This window comes from Suricata suricatta, chromosome 3 (genome assembly GCF_006229205.1).
Source record: "Suricata suricatta isolate VVHF042 chromosome 3, meerkat_22Aug2017_6uvM2_HiC, whole genome shotgun sequence".
NCBI lineage: Eukaryota > Metazoa > Chordata > Mammalia > Carnivora > Herpestidae > Suricata > Suricata suricatta.
This window is the reverse complement of record NC_043702.1, coordinates 167,410,319-167,436,057: the sequence shown is the minus strand read 5'-3', so window position 1 is coordinate 167,436,057 and position 25,739 is coordinate 167,410,319. Positions and strand designations below refer to the sequence as shown.

Genomic DNA, 25,739 nt, shown 5'->3' with positions numbered 1-25,739 from the left:
CTGGGACGAGTGAGAAATTGAGACTCGATTACAGCTGCTTCTCTCCCAACCTCTGCGCCACAGGCTAAGTATTTACTTTTCTTCTCCATTCCTGGAAGGAACCAGATAAGATTTTAAGAGTCTGAGACGTTTGCCCCCAGGCGTCTCTGTCAAAGATCATGGAGTGGAAGGTCATGGCCCCAGACTCTCCTGGAAGCTTGTAGGACTGTCTTCTCGGTGTGCTGAGGGCTGAAGGAGGGAGGACTATGGCGGCACCACATTGAGTGTGCGGTGAAGTCAACAGCCACAGACGCGAGAGTGCCTGACCACAGGGCAGGGATTCCTGTGGAGACCACTGAATGCTTTCTCACATCCAGAGATGTTTTCTTTGAAGCCACAAAAGCCTTGAAACCACCTTTGTCTCTCCCTCTCGGCCCATTGCTGGTTTGCCGTGAAGCTTGTGGCTTGGGTGCAGTCTACGGGGCCCTCGCTCCTCATGGAGGAGGAAGTACGTTCGTTAAGAAGGTCTGCCAAGCGAAGTTGGCATGATTGATGCTGGCTGCACTCTTGGGACCCATCCCCCCAACTCCTTCCATGGGAGCAACTCTCCAGGGAGAGGGCAGAGATCCTGTCCCCGGATGTGGAGCCGAGGTTCTGCTTCATTAGGGCTCTTGAGTGTTTAAGTTGCACAAGTGGTTGCCAATTTAGTGGCGTGAGGATGCGGTGAGCGCTGGTCATGGGTGGACGCAAGCACCTGGCCCCTGGCCGCGTCAGCCTCTGTGCCAGGATACGTTGACGTCTGTGTGCCTACTCGAATACATGGTGGTCTGCCCTGGCTCAAAGGGATTAGGATGAATGTCAGGCACACTTGATTGTGAAAAGATCACACACAAGTGGGGAGGCATTTGGGGGAGTACACTTCCTCCACGCTGCTCTGTGCTAAGGATCTGTTCTTCTGCTTTCCTCCATGAAACCATCCGCTCCTTTTGTCTTCCATCTCTGTGCCTCCAGTACGCCCATACTCTCTGGCCCATGGTCAGCACCCCGAGAATGATGCTCTGGATTTAATGAGTGAATACACTAATTAATATATTTCACTAAAAAGGGACCAACCCAAGAATGAAGGCAAATGTAAATTGTTGGGGGTTTCATACAGCTCCCTGCACATGCGTTCTCCCTCATGCACCTTTCCTGCTTTTCTTTCTTTTTGTTTTTCAAAAATGTTTATTTATTTATCTTGAGGAAGCATGCGCAGGGGTGGAGCCTAGCGAGAGGGAGAAAGAGAATCCCTAGCAGCCTTCCCACTGTCAGTGCGGAGCCCAACACAGGGCTCAGACTCATGAACCATGAGACCATGATCTGAGCTGAAATCAAGAGTCAGACGCTAAACCAACTGAGCCACCTGGGCTCCCCTACTTTTCTTTCTTTGAAGTAGACTCTTAAGTCCCCACGGGCATGAGTAATCCTTAGACGGAAGGGACATGGTGAGCTGAAGAAAGGACAGAACAGAGCAGAGCCAAGTCACATGGTGGGAAGGACACTGTGACGTGAGATTTAGACAGAAGAGCCACTGTTTTATGTCCTAACCACTGGGCATGTGGTCTGTGTAATGCCTCTTGAGCCACGGACATCTGGAGACTTATTTGGTCTCCCTCTTTTCTCCTCCTTTCCCCCCCTCACCTCCCTCTCTTAATTGCCTTCCCTCCTGCCTCTGCCCACCCCCCAGATTCTCCTTCTTCCCTTCCCTTTTCTAGGGAAATCATTGTCTCCTAAAGATCAGCGTATTCCCCAAATGGATGAGTTGTACCCACAGGGATATTTGTTTTTCTTCTGAACTTGAGTTAATTTCTACTTGTAGGATAAATTCAGAGAACCACACAGAGGGCCATGGCCCACTAAAACAGAGCTATGAAAAGTACCTGCCAAGTTCTAAGCCTAATTTGAGCAATGGAAGTTTTCTTTGATGTACAATGATGAGTTTTCTCTTCTTTATTTTAAGGGATTATAAATCTCTGAGTTTAGCACACCCATCATTGTGTATATATGGTTTAGCTTCTAAGTCACAGTGAAAACTTAAGACCAGTTGTCTCCTCTAGATCCTGTGGTTGTGCATTTGTGGGTTTTCTGTGTGTGTGTGAGACATGGGATATTTGTGCCATCATTCAGAAGGTGGTGGAACATGCCTTTTTTCTTCTACACATGAGGCTGAGTAAAGGCTTGACCATCAAAAGAATAATTGTCCAGGAAAACCACAGGTTGAAACTCAGCATCCTTAAAATAATCTCAGACGTTTTCACAGTCAGAAAATGGATAGTGATGTTGCATCCCAGGGACTCAGACCATCAAGCCAAACCTAAGCATCTTCCCACAGGACATGAGCAGACACCAGGCTATCGTGTTTGGAGAGTCCAGAGTCCTTCCAAACACAGACCTGCCCCAGTAGCGGCAAGGCAGAGAGGAATTAGGGAAACCCCTGCTTTGTATTCTGTTCATAATTCTTTACATCCTTTCTGATCTCCCCTGGCACCCTGAGCGTCAGAGCCAGCAGTATCGTTTGAATATAGAAATCTCTAGGTCTTTACCAAAGTCAGTTCTCTGGGATCCTCTCTCAAAGAGGAAACAACTACATCAACATAATTTGCTTTGGCTTACGGGATCTTAAAATTAGCCGGGTTTTGTCCTAACGTTGTCATGGTTCTGTCATCACCTGTTGGAGATAGTGCTTGAAGATGAGGAGGACAGGTGAGATGGCTCCAGACCTTCGCATGTTTTCTAGGAAATGGAAATTGACATGATACATACATTGAGTGACTCCATGCAGGTATCTGGCACCTCTTTTGCTGGAGGACTTCAGAGCATCTTGCTTTCTCACTTGTGTCAGCCCGTGTGCTATTCTGATCATTTATGACGGCAGAGAGGGGACCCACACTGCGGTTTGCATGTTGGGAACAGAGCCTGAAGTCGGAGGGCGTCTCCCACTGTGTGGTGTTGATCCCTCAAACCAAGGTCTTGTCCCAGCAACCCAGTGCCATCGTTCCCAAACAGAGTAACAGAATGGCTACCAGGACTTCTCCTCCACGTCCTCCATTCTGAGAGGAGGACAGCAAATCAAGCTTTATGAAAAAAAAAAAAAAAGCATTGCTGGTGCCTGGGTGGCTCAGTCAGTTAAGCGTCTGACTTCAGTTCAGGTCATGATCTCACAGTTGGTGGGTTCGAGCCCCGTGTCGGGCTCTGTGCTGACAGCTAGCTCAGAGCCTGGAGCCTGCTTCAGATTCTGTGTCTCCCTCTCTCTCTGACCCTCCCCTGCTCGTGCTGTCTCTCTCTATCTCTCAAAAACAAAAAACATAATAAATAAATAAATAAATACAAGTGTTGGCACAACTGTAATCATGACGGTCTTGTGTGCCAGCAGTCCGGTGACTTTGGTGTTTACTCTATGGCAGAACGGGGTAGAGGGCGTGGGAGCTGGGGAAAGCACGTGTTGCTCGTGGTTTTTCTTGGTTTAGGCCAGTTCAAGAAAGCAGAGACATGAAATTCTGTGGAAGGGCGGCATGACTGTTCACCTTGGCCTTTGACCTGTGCAACTTGCCAGCTGCTAATTCAGGCCGTGGTGTTTTGTGCAGCCCTGTGGGTGTTTTGGGGCCTGGGCCCTCACCTGCTCCTGGCCTCACGGAGATTGGAGGCGGCTGGGATGTAGGGGGAAAGCCCTAAAGTCAACAACATGACCAGTTGTGGGGCCAGGAGTCGATCTGACCCTCCCTCCATGCATCTGTTCTCTTATCTGAATAAAGCGTTTAATAATATCCCAGAATGTTCATGCAGACAAGTTCATTTTTGATAAATCGCTTTGTAAAGTTTAATTCCACCCAGGAAAATACCATCGCTTCCTCCATCCTTTCATTTATCCACACGTCTGTCCATTTCGCTTTGTGTTATTCGCTAATGCTTCTCTTTCTCCCATGAACCTGCAGACTTATTTCTGGTTCAGCCTCCCCAGTGGAAATATAGGACTTAGCAGAGAGCGGATACACAGTCTATGTTTGTTGAATGAATGGCGGATGGACCTGGGGCCTTGGCAGAATGGCAGTGTGGGTGAAATCGTGCAGGCCAGTAACACTCTGTGCAGGCTGAGAGATTTTTATTTTAACTGAGCTGTGAGGCTGTCAGTAAACATAAGTGGACATGACCAGTTTGGCAGAGTCAAGCAGGCGCCAGGCGGCACCGAAAGAGAAAAGCAAATTTGGCTTCTAAGATTACCATGTGTCTGTTACCCCGGGGAGGCCGAGGCCCTGCAAAGGCCTTTACTGATGCGGGGACAGCTGGCGTCTCTCTCCGATCTGCAGGGCCCTTGCTGGAGGCTTGGCACTCTGGGCCTCCGTGTCCTCCTCCACATAGACACGCTTGCTAGGGGCTCTCCCCTGAGGCCAGATGTGGCCCAGGGAAGTAGCCACAGTAAAGGCCCTGAGTAGGGCCGTGCTAATGTCCGGCCGGTGGAACAGGTGGGGAGCTTCCGCACCGCGTCAGCTTGAACGCAGCTCTTTTGTGGGTCAGCGAGAGATGTTGGCTCACTCAGTGGAGGAGAAAACAAGACACCTCTTCAGATAAATATAGTAGGAACCACAGTAAATAAGGCCCAGCCTCAGGGAGGCAGATCTTTAAAGGAAAATTAAGATAGCCTGTCATCTGTCTCTCTGTCAACCGTTGATGTATTTAGCTAGCGCCTTGCCGTGCTAAATGCTTTCTGATGATGATGGTCATGATGGTCACTGTACCGCCCCACTGTGGGAGGCACCGCCCATGCGAGAGCGCTTGGTGGGGGGTGAGGGGGGCCATCTCGAGTGCATTGAAGAAGGGATGGGCCGGAGGACCCGTCTTTCTTCTCCCCTTCTTCTGGATTTTACCAGGATGTAAAAGCAAGTGGAGATGACAACACAACGCTCGTCTGAAACTCGGAGCCTAATCGCTCCCATCTGCTCCAGCGCGCCTGCCCCTCGCTGCCTGCCAGGATGTTTGCCGCAGACGCTAAGTAGCACATTATTTTCGATAAGTTGCAATCATTTACTTGAAATCTACTTCTCCTTTAAAATGTCCCCCTGGAAACTTGAATCGGCATCTGCGAAGCTCTGTTCGGGATGGGATTTGAATGCTGGTGCTCAGGTTCAAGAGCAGTGAAGCCCATTTGTCCACCAGGTGTTTATGTATTCAGGGCCTCAGCCGCCTGGGCTCTGCTGGGAGGAGAGGGGGAGGCGCCAGGGAGGGCCGGCCGGGAGGTCAGTCCACCCGGTCTCGTTCCCCAAGGAAATGCACAGGTCCTGAGATGTCAAGGGTAGGAAATGATGGCTCCTGGACTCTTCCCCAAAGCAGAAATGTCACGCCTCCCTTAAGACATCAGTCCAAGACCTTTCTTGGTCCCCAGGAGACGTTTCTCTTTGATCCAGCGACCGGGCTGGGGAAGGCATGTTTCACAATCTGGAACTCATTATCTCAAATGCCCTCCTCCCCCCTTCTGCCACTGCGATCGCCACCAGCATTTCATGCTCAACACCTCATGCCTAGGACCAGAATCTAGACGCAGTGTCCTGGGCACCATCTGACCTGCCCTGTCACTTAAGACTTAGAGCTTTCAGACTCTCCTTGGGAAGTTTTGAGGAGCAGTAAAAGCCTCCTGCTTCTCACGTGACCTGTTTGCCTGTGGATCCCACAGCTCCGTGCATCCAAGGCTCACACAGGTGACTCATTAGCAGCGAGGCATGTGCTCTGGGTGGTTTTCGTAACGAGCGGTGATGGATCATCCGTAGACTCTCCCTGAAGGACCTGCCTGACCTTGTATGCGTTTGTGAGATGGCTGTCTGGGGTCACAGGTGTTGTCTGTGGTCATGGAAGAAGGAAAACTAATTGGCGTGTGTTTTGAAATGGACCTGGGACACCCATAAAGAGACCCGCTGTCCTTCGGCAGCAACACATCTACCAACAAAGTGAGCGGGGGTGATTTCTTCTGTAAGTAGGCTGCGTTGGGATCTCCCTTTTCCTTCTCCTGTGTCCCTGTCCCAGTCCTCTGGAACAGACAGATCCCGCAGGCTGCTTAGGATGCAAACATTATTCTACTATTGTGTAAGGAAATGTTCCAGTATGAGCTGGATGTAGGCAGGCGAGTTAACAGCAGCCCAAAATAATTTGTCATAGGGTTCAGTCGCCATGCCACTCCTGCTCCTGGGTTTGCCTCCAAGTTTACAGTTTAGTCCGCCCTAGCTTCCTCTGGTCAAGATGAACCTCCCTTTTGCTCTCTTCTTCATCACGGAAGCAGTAGAGAGTTTTCGGCGGGTTTCCACGTGCAGCTGCCTCTCCCCGCCAACACCGTCTTCCCTGCTCTACCCAGCACCCTGAACAGGAGGCATCTCCTTCCCTGCTCCCTGGGCCCCAGACTTCCTGAATCTTCTCCCCGCTCTGCTCATTAGCCAGGGCAGCTCCCGGAGAGGCCCTTCTTATGATCAGCCCTCTTTCTATCTGTTCTAAGCCTTTTCCTTTTGCAGGAAGAAATTCTCCCCAGCAATGACTCAGGCTTTTCTGTGACTTGCTTCTAGTTCTTAAATCTGCCCGTTTGTAATGATCTCTGCATCATTATATCGTGCGAACAAACTCAAACTCTTTCTGCCTTGCAGCATTGTTCCACCCCCTTCTTCTTAATAGCTCGGATTGGCTAGGCTGCCAAAACCAAACAAAATCTTCCAAAACCTTCAAAATAACTGACTGAAACAAAATACAGGTACGAGTTTCTGTCTCCTTGTTTTCATATAGTCCTAAGGCTACCATCAAGGCTGGTCACTAGAGTAGGATAACTTGTATCTGGTTTCTCTTCCTGGTGTGGCTTCCATTCCCCAGGCCAATTCATGGTCCAAAGTGGCTTCTGGAGCCCTAGCCATTGTGCTCCTGTTCTATTTAACAGGAGACTAGAGAAAGAGACAAGAAAGGCCTTTTTTCTTTTCAAGGACATTCCTAGAAGTTTTATATTGTCCTTCAACTCATCTGTCTCTAGAATTTTGTCACTCAAGACATGACCATATCTAGCTGCAAGGGAAGCTGGAAAGTGTCTTTCCTCTCAGTGGCCATGACCTCAGCTAGAAGCCAATGTTCTGTTTCTACAGAGAGGAATATATTGGAAGGACTGACAGATCAACCTGATCCTTCACCTTTATGTCAGTGCTCTTTGCCAGGCCCTTTCCCAGCTAGCCCCTCTCCCAGGTCCCAAGTAGGAGATGGACACATGCTTCATCATATCTCCTATCCCGACATAATATGAGCATAGTCGACATATAGACTCACGTGAAATTGTCTCATCACCAATGGTAGCTGCAGGGGCAAGAGTACTTTTGAGCTTCAGGGAATCCCCTTTCTCTTGTCTTGTTGAAGATAAACACACTCGTCAATTTTCTCTCCCACACTTGAATTTCTCATCCTCTTTATAGAGTCAAAGGATCGTGTTTCTAATGGAGAGAGAAACAGAAGGACTGAGTGAAAGAGGCCAAAGGGGTGGTGTAAACTGGAACATGTACTTCATTTCTTGATTCCAGATGTGTCTACCCTACTGGAATCTGCTGCTCGCCATCTGTGATGTCGTGGTCTGTCCGTCCTTTGAGTACACACCTCTGTTGATGGTAGTCATCTGGCCATCGACAGAGGTGTGAGCTAACTCGAGCAGGGCAAGGGTGTACTAGCTGTACTAGTATGGGGCTCCTGTGATTGGTGGAGCTGGAAATAACCATGGAGCAGGCTAAGAGTAAATTATCACCATCTTGTGGGAAGGCTCCTGAAGGTCAGTGACCCCTTCCATTAGGAGACCTCCCTTTGAACTACTCCGTGGTTTTCAAAAACTGGGAAGGACTCTGTAAGAGAACAGAATGTTCTGTGTTTCAAACTAAATTCTGATGAAACTGTTGAGGAGGTTGGAGAAATAAAATCAGTCTGCCATGATGGAGTTCGAAAATGCCGTGCAAGCAAATCCCACTTGTCACCAGGAACCAGGACAGCATGTATAGTCCTAAGAAAATGACGTGACGTCAGGATGCTACGACCACACATGATAGACACGTGGCCACATCCAGTTGTTTTAACGTTTTGAGTGTGGGGTTTCTTTAATGCCCCTGCGGCAAAGGATGACCGTGAGGTCTGAATCCCAACCAAAAGGAAGGGGAAACCCACTTGATCAAACCTTGATGGTGAATAGCCTTTACTCTCTTTGGTTATTATTTATTTATTTTTCACGTGGAGATGAGAAGCAGCCATCCGCGAGATGACTTCTGGCGGTCTAGTCTGACACAAGTGGAGGCTGCGTTAGACCTAAGAGGTTCCCAGAAGGGTCTTTCAGTTTCTAGAAGGACTGAGTCTTCCCAAGCGAGCTCTGCCAGGTCAGTGAGACGCAGATGTTTCCCAAGTCAGGAAGACTGAAGGCAGGGGCTCTGTGGAAAGAGGGGAGTCTTCAGGCTTGAGAGGAAACAAGATTCTTAAATGTGCTTGGGAGAATAAAAGTCTGGGAACGTGAGGGGTAGGAGGAAGAGGATCAAAAAAAGATGTTTGAAATGTATTCTGTTGGCTGAGGATCGATTTGTTGGCCTGTGATGATGTGAAAATGAGCCTGCCTGGAAGCGCAGGACAGGGGAGGAGAGCGCGCGCACACATGTGTGCGCGTGTGTGTGTGCGTGTGTGTGTGTGCACGCACACACCTGCATGTGTGAGAACACTCACTGACTTATCCCGGTTCCTTCTGTGTTGCTGGTTCCTGAGATACAGAAACCAAACTCTTAATTCTAAATTTGTCTCGCTTTCTTGTTCCTCCCAAAGGGACCTTTTTCAATGGGATTGATTCAGGTTTAACCAACAGTTGAAAACCTACCAGTTACTAAGCACAGACATGTGCCTTTATAAAAATGACCTTATTTCATCCTTAATAAGAATTATGGCGTGGCCGATATTATTATTGACTGCGGGGCGATAAGGAAGCTGAGCTTAAGGGAAGGGTCAGGTCATAGCTTGGGAATCTCGACCCTGACTTTGTGCCAGTGACCTTTCTTCGTGCCCTGCTATGGAGCTGACCGAAGGGAGCCCCGGGCGCGTCCTCACGCACTTCAGGGATATTAACATATGACGAGAAAGGAAATCTATCGTGTGTTAGTCCTTGCAGTGAAGCAGAGAATGTACTGGAGACTCCAAGCGACAGAACATTTTCATCTTTGGGCAAGAGAGTCTTGAGGACTGTCTCTCACTTCCTCAGTGCTCACCTCTTTCAGGGACTCCGGGCAGAGAAAGCATGCCTCTCTGGGGGACGCACAGCGGGCCACCGTCCAGTCCTGATGCTTTTTATGCACAGGTTGGTAGGCTGTGCTTTCTTGCGTCTGGGTTACCACGTGCGATGCGGGCCTCACACACCCCGTGCTCCTGGGCCACACCTTCCTACCAGCCTCTGCAGCGACTCTTTAGGCAAAGGGGCTCCGAGCCCAGTCCAAGCTTGAGCTATTAAGGACCAAAGCCCCTCGCCCAGGTGGCCGGCGCCCATCCAGAAAGGCAGGAGCCTGCTGCCCAGCACATGAGCCCTCTCTCTGCCAGCTGGCCTGGGGAGGCTTATGTGCCAAGCAGGGGACGTGTGAATGGGATCTGTGCCCAAGCATCGCCTGAGAAGGAGAAAACGTGTGTGACCAGCACGCCAAAGCCCAGCCCAGAAAGAGAAGTGACAGGAAAATCATGATGTGTTTCTCTAAAGAAAACCCGAAAACATAACCCCCAAAACAAACAAACTTCAAAACCATCCCAAGAGCGTCATAGAATTTTATTTTCTTCCACGTCCGCAAACCTCCCACAAGGCCCTGCACGCTTGGTGGCTGCTGACTGCGTGTGAAGCCCTGAGTGTGTCATGGCGTATTTCGACACTCAGCACGGTGCCTGGCACTGAAGGAAATGCTCCAGAAGTATTTGAGGGATGAGGTGTTTGAGGCTGCTCAAAATCCTGCTGCCGATTCACTAAGGCCCTTCGGTCCCCTCTCTCTGGTCCACCTGCTACCAACACAGAAGGAAAGGGGAAGCAGCCGTAGGACATCTTATCTTCATAGCTAAATCCCTGGTGGCACTCCAGGAGACCCCGGACCTGGGGACCCACCTTCGTGTCCCTGAGCTTCTCAAGGGCTGAGACGCAGACAGCACAGAGTCCCAGCGTGCTTCCCAGCACCTGCAGATTTCATGAACTTGGACTTCTTATCAGACAAAGCAGCCCCAAGCCCATTGCAGCGTCCAGCATCTGCACCTGGAGGGTCTCGGCTCCTGTGGCTATTGGTCCCCCCGTGCTAACCAGAAGCACTGACCAGTAGCCATCTGGAGTGCTGGTCTGGAAAATTCAGGGCATTGAATTGCTAAGCATTTCCAGGTGTTTGATGGACACTCTTGTAAAAGCACACAAAAATAAGCCTTTCCACAAAGCAAACAAGGGGTTAAGAGCTAGGAGCCAAGAGTATCAGGACTTGCTACCCTGAGCCTCAAGCCACTAACTGGAGACCACAGTCCCTCCTTTGGCGTAGAGGAATCAAATTATGTCATAGTCATTTCTCAGCTCGAGCTGAGGAGTTCCTGGTTTGCGGGTGTGATCGGGCTTGTGGGACACGGAAGGACCCGGAGGGCAGGGAGGAGGCTGTGCGTTGGTTGGGGTTTCTGTTCGCCAATCGCCTCCTCTTCTGCACCCACCACAGGCCTCAAGGGGGCTGGCGTCGTGTGCAGGAAGGGACCAGAGAATGTTGACTCGTGGCCATGGGCTGGTTCATCTTACAATTCCCAACACCCACCTTGCTCCTGGCGCCTTAGAGGGGCCTGGTCGGTAATGGAAGTGGACCCAGCGTTCCTCACAGGGCCCTTCTGTGGTCACATTGTGTGTGTGGCCCCTTCACCGGGGGCCTCTGTCAGCCCTTGGGGGAGTTCTTCCCAGGTACTGGTGATTTGCCTGGTTCTCCACAGCACCCAGAGCCTTCCTTGTGGATCCTGTCGGCTTTCTGGGGAGGCCCCAGGCTCTGGGGGCCTGGAGGCTCTGGCTAAATGACAGCGTAGAATCGCTTGTTTGGAATTGTCGGATTTGAAGAGGTAGACTTTGGACATGAGTCACGGAAGAGGTAGCAGAGAAGGCCTTCAATGCAATAGCATGCTGGCCGGGGGCCAGCCTGGCACTGGCACGTAGGGGATGGGGCACATGGGAACCCACTGCCTCCCCACGGGCATACTGAGGCAGAAGGCTTTGGGTCTCACCATCCCCCACTTTCCCCTCCCTCACTCTTTGTACATACTGAGAAATGCTTGGATGGGCACTTAGTGCCCGAGGCTCTGGGAGGCCATCTGGGGGATCCATAGATGCAGGACAGGTCTTCTCTGCCTTTCAGGAGCTCACGGCCTTGCTGGCAAGCTGGTAGGTGGCACTGGGGTGTTCTGAGATGCCCTGCGGCCGTGGTTTAGACAGCACATGGTCTGGTGCTCGGAGGTGAGGGAGTTTGGTTTGAGCTATTATTAGCTTAGGTTTCAGGGAGGAGGGTGCTGAGCTGAGAGTTGAAATAGGATAGGACTATGAGAAGTGGATTTCTCTGGTGGAGAGAGAAGAGGGCATTCTGTCCCGGGGCACATTGGCTCTCACTGGTCACGGTGCCGTTGGCAGAAAGAGGTAATTGAAGGGGATCCGATTTGGAGGAATTTAAAGAGATTAAGAAGTCAGTAAGAAGACCTTCTTTCCTTCTCTGCCTCACTTCTGTTGTCTTTTCTCCAGAATAGCAGGCCTGATCTGTGCATGGAAAGACATTGTGGGCATGCATGCATGTGCACGTGTGCACACACATACACACACCCCAAGCTGACGTCTTGTCCACTTAGCTACTGTTTGTGTAAGAGTCAGTCATTATCCTAATGTCATGGTCAAGAAGAAAGTGTCTAAGAGTCTAGATTCTAGTCTTGGCTGTGACCCGTTTGCTTTGATATGGGGGGAAAGTTACGTTGTTGTGACCTTGACTTGGTCATCTTGAATCATCCGCTGTGGTTTGGACTTGTTTTATAAGGTGACACAATTCAGTACTTGCAAGTACTTTATCAACAATTACAGGGGGTGTCTGGGCTATTTTCCGGAGCCAGCTCTTGGCTGTATTTCTAAAAATGCAAGGACAATGCATTTCCATCCCACACGTCTCTCCTGGAGATGCCAGAACCGTCTTGGGGTGAGGCTGGGAGAGTCCCTCTCTCCCGACTCTCTTCCTCGTCATGTCCATGGACAGTGAGATGCCCTGCGTGGGGTGTAAGTCTCACGCTTTCCAATCAGGCAGGTACATTGGCCAGAGAGTGGGCCCTTTCTCAAAGCTGTCATCTTCTATCTCTTTGATCTGTGTGTGCTCTCTATATCTCTATCTCTATCCGTATCTCTGTACCTCAGCCCACTTTTGGAGCGCTGGACCGCTGTCCAAGTCTGAAGACAAGCCTCTCTGTAGATCTGCCCCCCCCCCCCCCCCCACATCTGCCTCCACCGTGAAAGTTGAGTCTAAGCAGGGGCATCTCCCCCAAGCCTAACCTGGGGACTGGAAACTGCCCAGCCCTCCTGCAGAACCCATCCTTGGTGAAGAAAGAGTGCCCTCTAGTGGGCATTGGCTGGAGCTGTTCGGGACCCGTGTTCAGACAAGGACAAAACAAGCAGCATGCAGCCCCCCCTCCGCCCGCCAAGGATCTTGAATGTGCCTTTGGGTTTGGTTTGTTTTTCTCCTTCTCTGAAGAAAAAGAGAGAAAGAAAGGACAGCAGGAGGCCAGTTGTGAGAGTAGCTCCGACTGTGCTGTGACAGTCCCCTTATCTTGGGAGTTTTACCGAAGAAGAATTAACCCCGGGCCAGTCATGGCAGCAAGGTGGATGTGACATCAGATGCTTTTCAAAGGGCTTGTGTGACAGTTTCTACATAAATCACTCACCTGCCTTGACTGGTCTCCTACAAGATGGGCACGGAGGAGACTCCTTCCTTGATGGTCATTACCAAAAGGGTTAACTGCCTCTTTGGGGCAGCCCCCCTACAGTAGATCACGTCTTCTGGTGGTGGACGAGTACAGACCTGACTCCTGACTGCTAAAACACTGTATACATTGGCGTAAACGGGGGACTTGGCCCTTTAAAACCCGGTTCAGTAAAAGCCGCTGGACTGGGGAGCAAAGGGGGTGGGGGAGGGGAGAGAGCGCAGAGCTCCCATCAGGCGAGCAGAACCCTGATCATTTGTGATGGTTGCTGGGTTAGGTAACAGCTCCGCTGGTGGAAATTGGATCTTGGAGGATGAGTGTTAACATCTCTGGTGTCCTGGCGGAAGGTTCATTTGAGACTTGCATGGTGCCACAGAGATCAAATGGAGCTTTTAAATAATCATTTTGTCTCCTACACACCAGTGTGCTGGCTTCAAGCAATAAATAGGTAGCTTCAGTTCTGCTTAGACATATCACCCTTTTCATTTATTTATTTAATGTTGGTGGGAGGGTTTTTTTTTTTTTTCCAACCAGCTAGCTAAACAGTTTCCGTATCCTTGAATCCCAGCACCCATTTTTATAATGGTTCACACGGATTCTCCTTCTGGGTAGAAATAAAGTGCATGCAGTTTATTGGTCCATGCATGCCTCCTCCAAGCCTGCTGACACGGCCCAAGACCATCAGAACCAGAATCTTCTATGCGAAGTTGTGGAAGATGAATATGTTCTCTTGCTTATATTGTTCCTATATATACACATATTATATATACAGAGGCATGATACATACACATATTACATATACATTATATATATTATATACACACATGCACACATTATATACACAGTATACATACATTACAAATGCATTGTTTATACACATTATATAAACATTATATGTACACACATATATACATTATTTATGCAACATATATTATATACACACATTATGTGTATATATACACACATTATATATATATACACATTGTATATATGGATTATATGGATACACACATATACACACATTATATCATTATATATACATTATGTACTTGCATACATTATGTATATATGCATAATATATACACATTACATACATGGTATATACACGTCATATATGTATACATTATGTGTGTATACATATGTATACATACACACACATATAAAGCCGGAGATTCTGACACATACACTGAAAGTTTTTATTTTCATAATGATTTCAGTATAACTTAAAGAGTATAATTTGGAGAGAACTGCTTCCTTCCCCCCATCTTTATATTATTTTATTTTCATCAGTTCTCTGATTTGAGACCTATTTATGAGTTCTGAACTCTGAATATAAATGCGGACAACAGGGCGCCTGGGTGGCTCAGTCGGTTGAGCGTCCAGCTTGGGCTCACGTCATGATCTCATGGTTTGTGGGTTCCAGCCCCGTGTCGGACTCTGCTGTGAGCCTGTCAGTGCAGAGCCTGCTTCGGATCCTCTGTTCCCCTCTCTGCCCCTCCCCCACTTGCGCTCTCCCAAAAATAAATATTTAAAAAATTAATAAATAGAGGGACGCCTAGGTGGTTCAGCCAGTTAAGCATCCGACTTCAGCTCAGGTCATGATCTCTCGGTTCATGGTTCAAGCCTGGAGCCTGCTTCAGATTCTGTGTCTACCTCTCTCTCTCTCTCTCTCTCTCTCTCTCTCTCTCTCTCTCTGCCCTCCCTCACTTGTGCTCTCTCTCTCTCAAAATAAATAAATAAATAAATAAATAAATAAATAAATAAATAAACTTAAAATTGTTTTAAATAACTAAATGCAAGCAACGTCTAGGCTAAGGTATATTGTAGTCCATCAGGCCAGTTTCTAATTGGCCACATTTAGAAGCCAACTGTATTAAATCCAAATTTCTTTTTAAGGAGTATTTGTTTACAATGATACATAGGATTCATACAATGATATAAAAGCTAAGTGAAGTGCTGGCATTTGCACTGGGTTTCTTTCTCCTCAACTAAATCTGTCCTCTCTACCTGAGCAGGAAAAAAAAGAGTCAATACAGTGCTTTGCACTGTGACTGGCCTGAAATTCCCGTGGTGGTTTGGGGCTTACAGTGAGTGTATCCTTTCAGTGCGCTTTGCTGCTCTCAGCAATTTTCTGTCTTGTTTTATTTAAAACCAGTTAGATTTCAAGACCAACAAAATGTTAATTAGGTAGGTGTGCAGAGTCCGTGCGGAGAGTTTGTGTATCCCATTGACTGTTTTAAAGAAAAGGTGGGTGGGCGCTTGGGTGACTCAGTGGGTTAAGGGTCCAACTCGGCTCAGGTCATGATCTTACAACTCGAGAGTTCGAGCCCCGCGTTGGGCTCTGTGCTGACATTTCAGAGCCTGGAGCCCCTCCCCTGCTCACATGTGTGTGTGTGCTCTCTCTCAAATATAAATAAACATTAAAAATTTTTTCAAAAGAAAAGAAAAGGTAGAAGGGCACCTGGGTCGCTCAGCCAGTTGAGCATCTGACTGTTGATTTCGGCTCAGGTCATAATACCATGGTTCATGAGTTCAAGCCCCACGTCAGGCTCTGTGCTGACAGCTAGCTGCAAAGCCTGCTTGGGATTCTCTCTCTCTCTCTCTCTCTCTCTCTCTCTCTGCCCCCCTCTCTATGCCCCTCCTCCTGCTCTTACTTGCTCTCTCTTTCACCATAAATGAATAAAAAAATTTTTTAAATGACTTTAAAAGAAAAAATGGAGCATAGGGGTAGGTGAAAGCATGCAGGTCTGGCAAGGGAAAACACAATCAGAAGTAAATGTTGGTGGTTGTAACGTGCCTGTGGCTTCCTGCCTGGCACCTGGAGGGACCAGGGCTGGAGCTCTGGCCTGTGATGGTCTATCTCTGCTTCTCCTCCTTCTCTCCTAGCTGGGCCTTGCTGGAGGCCTAAGCTGCCAGCAAGAGGGGGCAGTTCTGGGCTCACGTGCTATTTCAGCATCTGGGCCGTCACCGGACAGCTTGTAGGCCAGCCCTTGTGGGGTGAGTCCTGACCATCAGGGTGACATTGCTCTCTTTCTCTTTGCAACCTTCCTTGAGACCAGAAATTATTATAAGACCTTTCACGTGCGCGAGGGATTGACTGTGGAGTGGCTGGGGGGACCCATGGGGGCATTACCACTGACTCCGCATCTTGGAGTCGGGGGTTTCCTGTCAGTCCCGGGGAAGGGGGAAGGGAGAGGGGAAGGGAGGGCTGCTGTCAAGAGTCCACCGCCTTTCTGGAGGACATGCGACACCAGATTCAGTAGAGTGGATAAGAGTAGAATTTCACCCCAGCACAATTTAATGAATGCCCAAGCTAAAGTGGAGCAGTTACATTTGTTTATTAAGAACGGCTCAGAGGGGCGCCTGAGTGGCTCAGTCAGTTAAGCACCTGACTTAGGATCAGGTCCTAATCTCGTGATTCACGAGTTCAAGTCCCACACCGGGCTCTGTGCAGACAGCTGGGAACCTGGCGCCTGCTTCAGATTCTGTGTCTCCCTCTCTCTCTGTCCCTCCCCTGCTCATGCTCGCTCTCTCTCACTCTCTCTCTCTCTCTCTCTCTCTCAATAAATAAATAAATAAATAAATAAATAAATAAACATTAAAAATTAAAAAAAGAATGCCCTCAGAGGTAAATCTTTTATTTTTCAATGACCCAGAGATATTTTTGTTGATAAAGCAATTAAAATTCACCAAATGAACCCCACAGACCGCACACACGGGCGCCCGCCCTTGTAGAGGTGCAGAAAGACAGACTGCCGCCGGGTGCGCGGGTGGTCCCATTCTTCTCCTCCTTTTGGGGACTGGACAGGTGTCTAATTCAGGCAATGGGTACAGCACTGAATGCTTTTCTGAAGAAACCTTCTGTTCGCAGTGATGTGTTCTTTAGAGGACTTTCGAGGTTTGGGTAAATAAATTTAAGGAACAGAGTACCATGACTAAATATTATTCAAAGATCAGTCCAAGGGACAATTTCCCAGTTCGTCTCCTGGGCCTACAAAAGAAGGATTTCTCTGGGGGAAAACAAATGTCTGCAAAGCAAATTTCGACAGTGCCATCACCCCTGTGATAATTTTATTTTCGTGAAGCAGAATACTAAGGACCCAGGTGCACAAACAGAACCTGGGTCCAGTGGCGTGTGGGGTTTGGGGAGGCGTGCAGGCTGCCTTCTCTCCACCCCGGCTGCCCGCCTTCTCCGCATGCCTCCTTCCCTCTGCCGCCCTTTCCTATCATTGCGTTCCTACTCAGTGCCTTTTAACTCGGCTCTAACTGCCACTCTTGGGCGTGTGGCTCAGTGTGCCACTTGACTGTCTCGTGTTTCGTGAGAGCCAGGCTGCAGGGTCCCTTTCAGCACAGGAGTTGGGATTTCCTTCTGAACAACAGTGGAGGCTGCTTCTTGTCATGCCTGATGGAAGCCCGGGGCATGGGGTCATGCTGATGCTCTGTGTGATTGGGTGCCCTGAACATTTATATGTTCCCTCGTGTGGAGCTCCTGTCTACCTTCCTGGTCCTGACTGGATGGGGCTGCCTGGCTGGGGCTCCGGAGGCGACTGAAACTGACACCGCCCCTTTGGGGGTCCCCAGGTGGCACCCTACCTGGAAACCGGCCTTGACTCTCCGATCGTTCCAATGCTTGCGTGTCCATCGAGCCACAGCATGCCTGCCGTCCCCGTCCCCAAACGGGAAGGACGTGGGACTCCTCCTCTGTCTTGAATCACTTCCCTCTGTTCCTATGACTTACCCCCCATTTTTTCCTTTTTTTTTAAATTGGAAATTCTTTTCATGTTCCCTTTCCACAAAGACTTGGCTGCTGACAGCTAAACTGGGTTTAGATGAGTGATTTATTTTATGGCAGGTTGTATGACGGTAGTAAAAAGAGATTGCCGGGCTCTTCTGCTGATTTACTAAAACACTTGATCTCTTTCAGTCCAAGCCATCCCCGCCCCCCAAATGGCCACGGTGTTTTCATAAAAAGCAGCCATCTCATTGCTCTGAGTCTCGTCCACCCTACCTGGCTTCCTGAATACCCAAACAGCTTGTTAAATGGTTCTCACTGGGGGCGCCTGGGTGGCTCAGTCGATTGAACGTCCAACTTCAGCTCAGGTCGTGATCTCCTGGTTCATGGGTTCAAGCCCCACGTCAGGCTCTGTGCTGACAGCTCAGCGCCTGGAGCCTGCTTCCAATTCTGTGCCTCCCTCTCTCTCTGACCCTCCCCTACTCATGCTTTGTTTCTCTCTGTCTCAATAATAATTAAAAACATTTAAAAAAATTTTTTAATGGTTCTCACCCTGGTTTCCAAGTGGACAGAGTTGTTCTCTGGAACAGAGAGCTCTCTCTCTGGAGATAAACATTCCCTACTTGATGGCCAATTTGTCTTCTTGCTGTTTTGTTATTTTATTTTATTTTATTTTTTATTGAAGAATAATTGACACACAATATATCTTCTTGCTGTTTCAGACTTCTCTACACTCCCTACAGACCTATGGGAAATGTCTTAAGATTTCCATCCAAAATGACTGGATTTCCGTGGCCTAGGTTATTTTGGAAATGAGAATTCAGGCCAATCAAATATTACAGAGTCAATGAGTGTAAAACCACAAACTCATGGAAATCTAAAATTAGAAAGGAAGAAGGAAATGTCTTTCCCTGAATTAAAAATCTGGCAGTTTGGGGATGAACATGAAGATTATATTCTGTTATAATTAAATTTTTTACTTTTGAACTTTCTTGTGGCAAAATAAGTGTAACAAAAGTTCTCATTTTGGCCATTTTTCAGCGTCCAGGGTGCAGTTTAGTGGCATTAGGTACATTCACTAGTGCAGCCGTCACCACTGTCCATCTCCGTGTGAAACTCCACCGTCCTTCCCCACGTGAAACCCTGTCCCCGTGCAGCACTGACTCCCCGGCCCCCGTCCCCAGCTCCTTCTACTTCCTGCCCCCGTGAGTTGGACTGTTCTGGATTGTTCACATAAGTGGAGCATCAGTACTTTCTGGAACAAAGCAGTTCTCTCCTGGCATGCTCTCCCCCTCGCCGTACCCCCTTGCCCAATCCGTCGCCCATTCTGCAGATGCCATTTTGCAAGCTCTTTGGTGACTTGCTGAGCCCGTGACAGCCTTGGTTTTATTCTTCATTTGCTCACCGGGGTTACCACTAAGCCTTCCCCTCCTACTGTGTCCCCCTGCAGTGTTGAGTATCCGGGGAGCCCAGGAGGAGGAGCCGACAGACCCCCAGCTGATGCGACTGGACAACATGCTGCTGGCCGAGGGGGTGGCGGGCCCCGAGAAGGGTGGAGGCTCGGCGGCAGCGGCGGCCGCGGCGGCGGCCTCGGGAGGCGCGGGCTCCGACAACTCCGTGGAGCACTCCGATTACAGGGCCAAGCTGTCCCAGATCAGACAGATCTACCACACGGAGCTGGAGAAGTACGAGCAGGTAACCGTGGCCACGAGGGCATCGGGCACGGGGGCCCTCCGGGTGGGATGAAGAGACCCTTAGCTCAGGGGCTTGCAGACCCCGGGAACCAGCCTCTGTGCCTTAACACAGAGCCCTGGTCAGAATAGAGTCCACCAAATCCTCGGTCTCCACTGTGAAAAACCCAGCATGCTAAACATGAAGGCATTTTAAAAACTTGAGTTGTAAGTGATGATTTCCGGAAACATGAATAGTCAGTATAACAAACATTCAGGCTGAGGCTCCAGGGCATTTGGCTATGGCCTGTAGCCCAGGTCTCAGCAGGGTAATAGAGGCCATTACCAGAGTCACCACCGGGCCTGTGGGGAGGTTGCTGGGCTCCTAGGGCCCTTGTTTGCTCCTTATGTGGGGAGAGTTCCTTATCTTCCAGGTACTGGTGGAATCCTGTGGGAAAGGACACTAAAACACAGCCTTAAAGTTTACCCTTGCTCTACCCACACTCCATTCAACTGAGAGTCAAACATGTTCTTTTTATATATGATACAGACTATGAACTCCCCTCCCTCCATAAGCCAAGTGGAAGGTCTCAGGGCACCCCTGTAGTCAACAAAGTTGGATTCCAGTCCTGACATTCCACCGATGGTCTGCAGGACCCAGTGGTCCACACATTCTCCCCAGAAGCTGGTGGTGTGTGGCAAAGAGCTGTAGATTTGGAGTCAAGGACATCTCAGGACCATAAATGCCATAGGAAGGAGAGCATAAGAAAGGTTTTAAATTACAAAGCAGCATATAAATTATATATAATAGCAGAGCTCCTCTCTCCAAGAGAGCCTCCACTCTCTCCACACACACGCAGGAATTTACGTATCCGTGCAGCTTCCTCTGGTCAGCATGAGCAACACTGCTTTAATGGGGGTCCCTTACACCAGCCTTTCCTCCCTGAGTAGGTGACAGATGTGTTTGTGGTCACATTTTTGGATGCAACATTATCCGGAAGTTCTGTGGTTAACTTAATGTCAATGATTTATTGGATTTCCAGCTTTCTTTTTTTTTTTTTTTTAAGAGTCACAAAAGAAGAGGGAACAAAAGCAAATGAGAAGACCGTCTCTGGTCCACTTAGGACCATCTGGGGACAAGGCAAATGCAAACTTAATAGAAAATTTAAATTTTAAAATAGAAATAGGCATTTTAAAATTTAAAGTGAAGAAAGTTTCATTATTGCACTCCCATCTCCCTTTAAAATGGATTTCTACAAAGTCCCTTCTTTTATGAGGGGAAAAAATTGCTGTGAAGCATGAAGCCAAGCATAGAAACTCAACGATCAGATAAGCCTAAGGGGAGGTTTGAGGGGAGGAAAAGAAAAGCAGTCTGGTGCTAAGAACTTGTGCGTCATTGCCGGTCACCTTCTCGGGAGACAGCACGCATTCTTGCCACCGTGTTGGCTCATATAGACACTTCCCAAGATCTCAGGAGATGCTGAGCCCAGATAGCGGGCTGATCCCTAAGCTTCCCCAAGCCAGTCCACACTTTAGAGTGCAGAGTCTGCCCTCAGCGGTGGGATAACTTGAGAAGACAGATGGAGACATTTCCTATAAAGGTCTCTAACGGGCCTCCTAAGTTCTTCCTACTCAGTGCTGTTCCTACTTGACCTTCAAGATTAAGCATGGTTTTAACTACCTATCTAGACCTACCATCCAGTTTAACTCCCTCTAAGCTCCAGGGGCCCAAGAAGGGCCCAGAGGGCGGCTTCCCCCACTAGACCCTTAACTAAGATGGATATTAGACTGGAAGGTGTTGAAAACGGACCTTATGCTGAGCTCACGTTGTCCGCAATATAGAAGCACTGACTGTTTACGTGATTTAAATCCCCTTGTCATTTTGCTGTGCTCATCCACAGTGAGTAGAACGCTATTGGCGACATCATCGCACTTGTTCCTCAAGGCAGTTTTGTGGTTGGGTACCCAGGACAGGCACTGTCCTCTCCATTTTGATACAGGTGAGGAAATGGCAATCAAAAGGCTTAGATTGTGTATCTGGCCACACTTCCTGTGAAGGACAGAGGTTGCCCTGGAATCTGGTTTCTGAGCCTTAGTCCACAGACTCTTATTAGAACACCACCTGGCTGCACTCAATACAGAGCGAGTGTAGACTTGTGGAGACAGTGAGGGGGCCAGTTTGTCCTCTGTTACTTCCATGGACAAGATTACTGGTACCTAAGAGAGGCCGGGGCTAATAATAAAGCTCCTGGGTATCTACCTAGTTTAAATAATAAAGACGTGGGAAATCAGGAACTTTAGGGAAAACTCCCATCAGTAGAGGACAAATTATGTAAGTAATGTGGTGATGTCTGTATTTCTTATTTTTAAAAATACTAAAACACCATTTCCTTAGTTTCTGGGTAAGAACTGAATCCTACTTAGTACACTTTGGGTGTTTAATAATTTATTAATACTAGTTATATTGTTAACTATAGTAAATAACAGATTGTAGGGAAATTATGCCATTAAACTTCTCTCTTGTATGTCTGGGAGATGTATCTTCTTTACCTTTTTGTGACCGTTCCCCATGGGAGCTTTTTTAAAATCAGGAAACCTCAGGACAGTAAAACTATCACTGTCTACTCCAGTAGTACCTGGATGATGTTGCCAAATTGGCTATTATTAGCTGACTCCGTTGTTTTTATTTTGTTTTCAGTATGGTGGTGATAGTTGACCAGACAATCAATTAGCTTTCTGCTGATTAGGTATCATGGCCCTCCTCGACCCCACCCCTTAAAACAAGAACAAGACCTAAAAGACCACCCCTGAATCAGCCATTGATTCACCCTGAGGTTATTACATAAAGAAAGCTTCTGGAGATTTTCATTAGAAAAAAAGGAAAGAAATTACTTAATTCAGTAAATGCTGTTGGTAAAATGCTTTTTCGGCAGATCATGGTGGTAGTTAAGGCATTTAAGAGCTGACGTGTTCTAATAGACAACACCACCATGTCAGGAAGCTGCATTTTATTCCAACTCGTATTTTAAAAAATGACGGTTCTTGGGGTTCTGCAAGGTTCTCCAGCTTCTGTAGGTAATGCTGCTGGGGCGTGGGTGGGGCTGAGTCTGTAAGGCTGAACTGGGCTGGGTCAGTGGGTTCAAGGCCAACAGGACCCAATACTCTTTGCCAAGACTGGCACCAAATCCAGTTTGAAGGAGGAAGGGAAGAAGGAGACTTAACAGATCAGGACCGAAGCTTAAAACTTTGGCCTCTTGAGCCGGATGTTCTAGGCAGGGGCTGGTCTTTAGTCTGCGGCTCCCAGAAACACCATTACCCTGGAACCTGGGAAGGGTCCCCTCAAAATCCTCGGGTCTCTGGGGCACCTGGAATGGCAGCTCCCAGGAGTGACTGCCTTTATGACCGTCCACAGCAGAGTCGGCTCTGTCACAGAGACTTCCAGCCTCTGAGGGTTCTGTGTAGTTAGGGGGTCGTAACCCCAGCTCTTCCCAGCCCTGGTACCTCGAGAATACCTGACCCACCAGGCAGCCCAGCTCCTGCGGGTGGAAGTGGGCGGGGTCCGGGGAGGATGGGTGGGGCTTTCATCCCGGGAAAACCCAGACCGTTATGTGCTCTCCTTACCCCATGGACTCGGAAATCGTCTCTGCCCTCTGGCGTGTGTTCCTGGTCAGCCGCCTCGTTCCCCATCAGCAGCAGGTGAAAAGACCCCACTGCCTGTTTATGGCAGAGCAGGAAGGGCCCCAGGATCAAATGCCTTGAATAAACACCAGATATTGTGAGTATTTTTATTCCCTGTAATGAAGCACGTTATTATTAGCCCAGCACTGTGGCTTCCCAGCGGAGGGCGAGTGCACTTGACAACGCCTCCTCACGTCCAGCCCCTCCTCCTGTTGAGCCCCCACGAGGTCAGGAGGCTGCAGGCCAACGAGGTGCAGGGTTTGCCCGCAAAGCTGGTCGGGATGCTTGCTGCGTGCCTACCCCGGCAGTCCCCACCCTGTGGCCTCATGGGATCCAGCCAACTCGATGCCAGGTTTTCTGTCCCTCCCTTTGTTTACACCTGGGGGCTGGGTGGGCAGGGAGAAGCTTATCATACAGATCTCGAGGTTGTATAGTGATTTTCTTAGCGGAGAGAAAAATGCTAGATGGACCTCATCTACGGAGTTGTCTTCAGTATTTGCCTGCAGTGTAGGAAGGAGGGGCTTATCACCCTGTTTATTTTATCAAGAAGGAAACTGGCACCCAGACACATCCTTCTGCAGCCACATAGTAAGTCATCTGATCCTCACCATCCCCTTTGAGGTGGGTACTGCCACCCCCGTGTCACAAATAAGGAAGACGAGTCACAGAGAGGTCAGGCAACTTTCCAAGGTCCCGCAGTCACGTGAGTCCTAGAGGCGGGCTCTGAGCGCAAGCCGTCCGGGACCCCTCGCTCGTGCTCCACGGTGTTTGTGAGCACAGTTCACTCCATCGGCCACAGGTCAGTGTACAAGACTGGTTGCTGCAAGCTCTGCTAAAGGTTCAGAGGGATTAAACCCACTCTCTCAGACCAATAAACTGAGGCACTGAGTAGTCAGAGGCTTTGCCCAGACACTCACGGGGGCGGGGTCAAAGACCAAGCCACCCGGTCTCCAGTGGTCAGCCGCCCGGCGATCTTTGGCCAGCCAACCTCGAAGGGGGTCTTAGAGAAATGAATAGTGAATGCGTGTTCACCGTGTTCTTGACAGATATGCAAGGCTTTGGGCTGTAAAAACAGCGGCAAGGCAGTGGGCTCCTTAATGGCTGTGTTTCTGTTATTGATAGTAAGTTAGAGCCCTCTGAGTACTTGGCTCTTCCACTGTCAAAGATCGTCATGCCTTTTTCGTTCCAAATCTAATACAGATTTATACCGTTGCTGTGAACTAACGTGTGCATAGGTAGTTTATTGAACGCTCAGCTAAGGAAACCACACTTCAGCTCTTAAGAAAGAGTCACCACAGGAAGGGCAGTGATGTTCAGAGGAGCAAGTTTGGGCTCTGGGAAAGGACAGAAGTCCCCGGCCTGAGTTCGGGCCCTGACTCGGAGGGTCCTTTTTTGCCGTGTGCCTTCAGAAAAGGGCCTTCCTCGCGGTTTCGTAGTGTAGCGGTTATCACTTTCGCCTCACACACAGAAACGGTCCTTCCTGAAACTGGGCCACAGTTTTCCCGACTGTAAAATGAGAAGGTGGGAAAAGTGAACTTGAACTTCCCTTCCAGAGCTGATGGGACATTTGTCTAACCTGAGAGGTTTCCTTTCTGCAGGGGTGGCTTTTGAATCCCGTACATCGTGTGTGGATGCTGTTTCTACAAGGACTCTGAGGACAGATTCCTTCTGTGTTGTGAATTTAGTAGGTCTTGTGAAGTCCAGCAGAGGACGGAATTCCCATCATAATCTAAAAAGAAAACTAGGTTGATGGGAAATCTCCCGCGAGGGTTTGCGTTTAATTCCATGATTCCTTCCTTTTCGGCTGTTTACGCATCCGAAAATCAAACATTTGCAAGTTCTGATATGTCAGAAATCATGAGCAAGGCAGAAGCTTCATGCTGTGTCTGATCCCCCAACTCTGTCCGGCTGTTAACTTTGGGGTGAAGGGCTGTGGGGTGCGTTTTACACGAGAATTCATGTTTTCACCTTTCACCGTGGTAAAATCATGAAAAAAATGAGTTCTTTTTTCCCTTAGAAAATAAATCTCCACTGAGGTCAAAAGTTAAACTCAAATAGTATGAAAGGTATTTCTAAGCAGCCAGATCCCTCTGATGTGGCAACACCCCCGGAACTTGCAGGAGTGTCTACAAGGTCCCATGCGGCCCCAGTCCCGCCCGGAGCCTCCACACCGCGCTGTTTGTTGTTACCGTTGCAGGCGTGTAACGAGTTCACCACCCACGTGATGAACCTGCTGCGGGAGCAGAGCCGGACCAGGCCCATCTCCCCCAAGGAGATCGAGCGCATGGTCAGCATCATCCACCGCAAATTCAGCTCCATCCAGATGCAGCTCAAGCAGAGCACGTGTGAAGCCGTCATGATCCTGCGCTCCCGGTTTCTGGACGCGCGGTGAGTCGCCTAGGAGCTGCCCATCCGCTGCAGGGGAGGCGGGGGGCGGGGTGGGGGCGGGATCCCAGTTCCGGTGGGGATCCACAGTGGGCCCCTGCCCACAGGCCCCATTTTCATCGTGTGAAAGGCCAAGCCAAATGGCAGGCACCTGCAGAAGCCTCTGGGGGCAGGTGGGGGGCGGGGAGGCCGCAAGGCTAGATGAGCCAGGAACAGTGTGACGGGGTGAATGCTTGCTGTCCTGTCGCCACTGCTGCTCGCTCTGCCAGAGAAGCAGCGAGGACCGAGCAGGGTGA

The 25,739-nt window shown here is 49.1% G+C and overlaps 1 protein-coding gene across 2 annotated transcripts in view; it reads left to right on the top strand.

Moving 5' to 3' along the window:
* Window positions 1-25,739, top strand: part of PBX1 (PBX homeobox 1) — a 284,299-nt gene that overhangs the window by 212,912 nt on the left and 45,648 nt on the right. For both annotated transcript variants that reach the window (XM_029935694.1, XM_029935695.1), the window contains 2 exons: window positions 19,161-19,405; window positions 25,256-25,446. In XM_029935694.1, coding sequence (XP_029791554.1) covers window positions 19,161-19,405; window positions 25,256-25,446 — 436 coding nt within the window. The remainder of the gene's footprint in view (window positions 1-19,160; window positions 19,406-25,255; window positions 25,447-25,739) is intronic.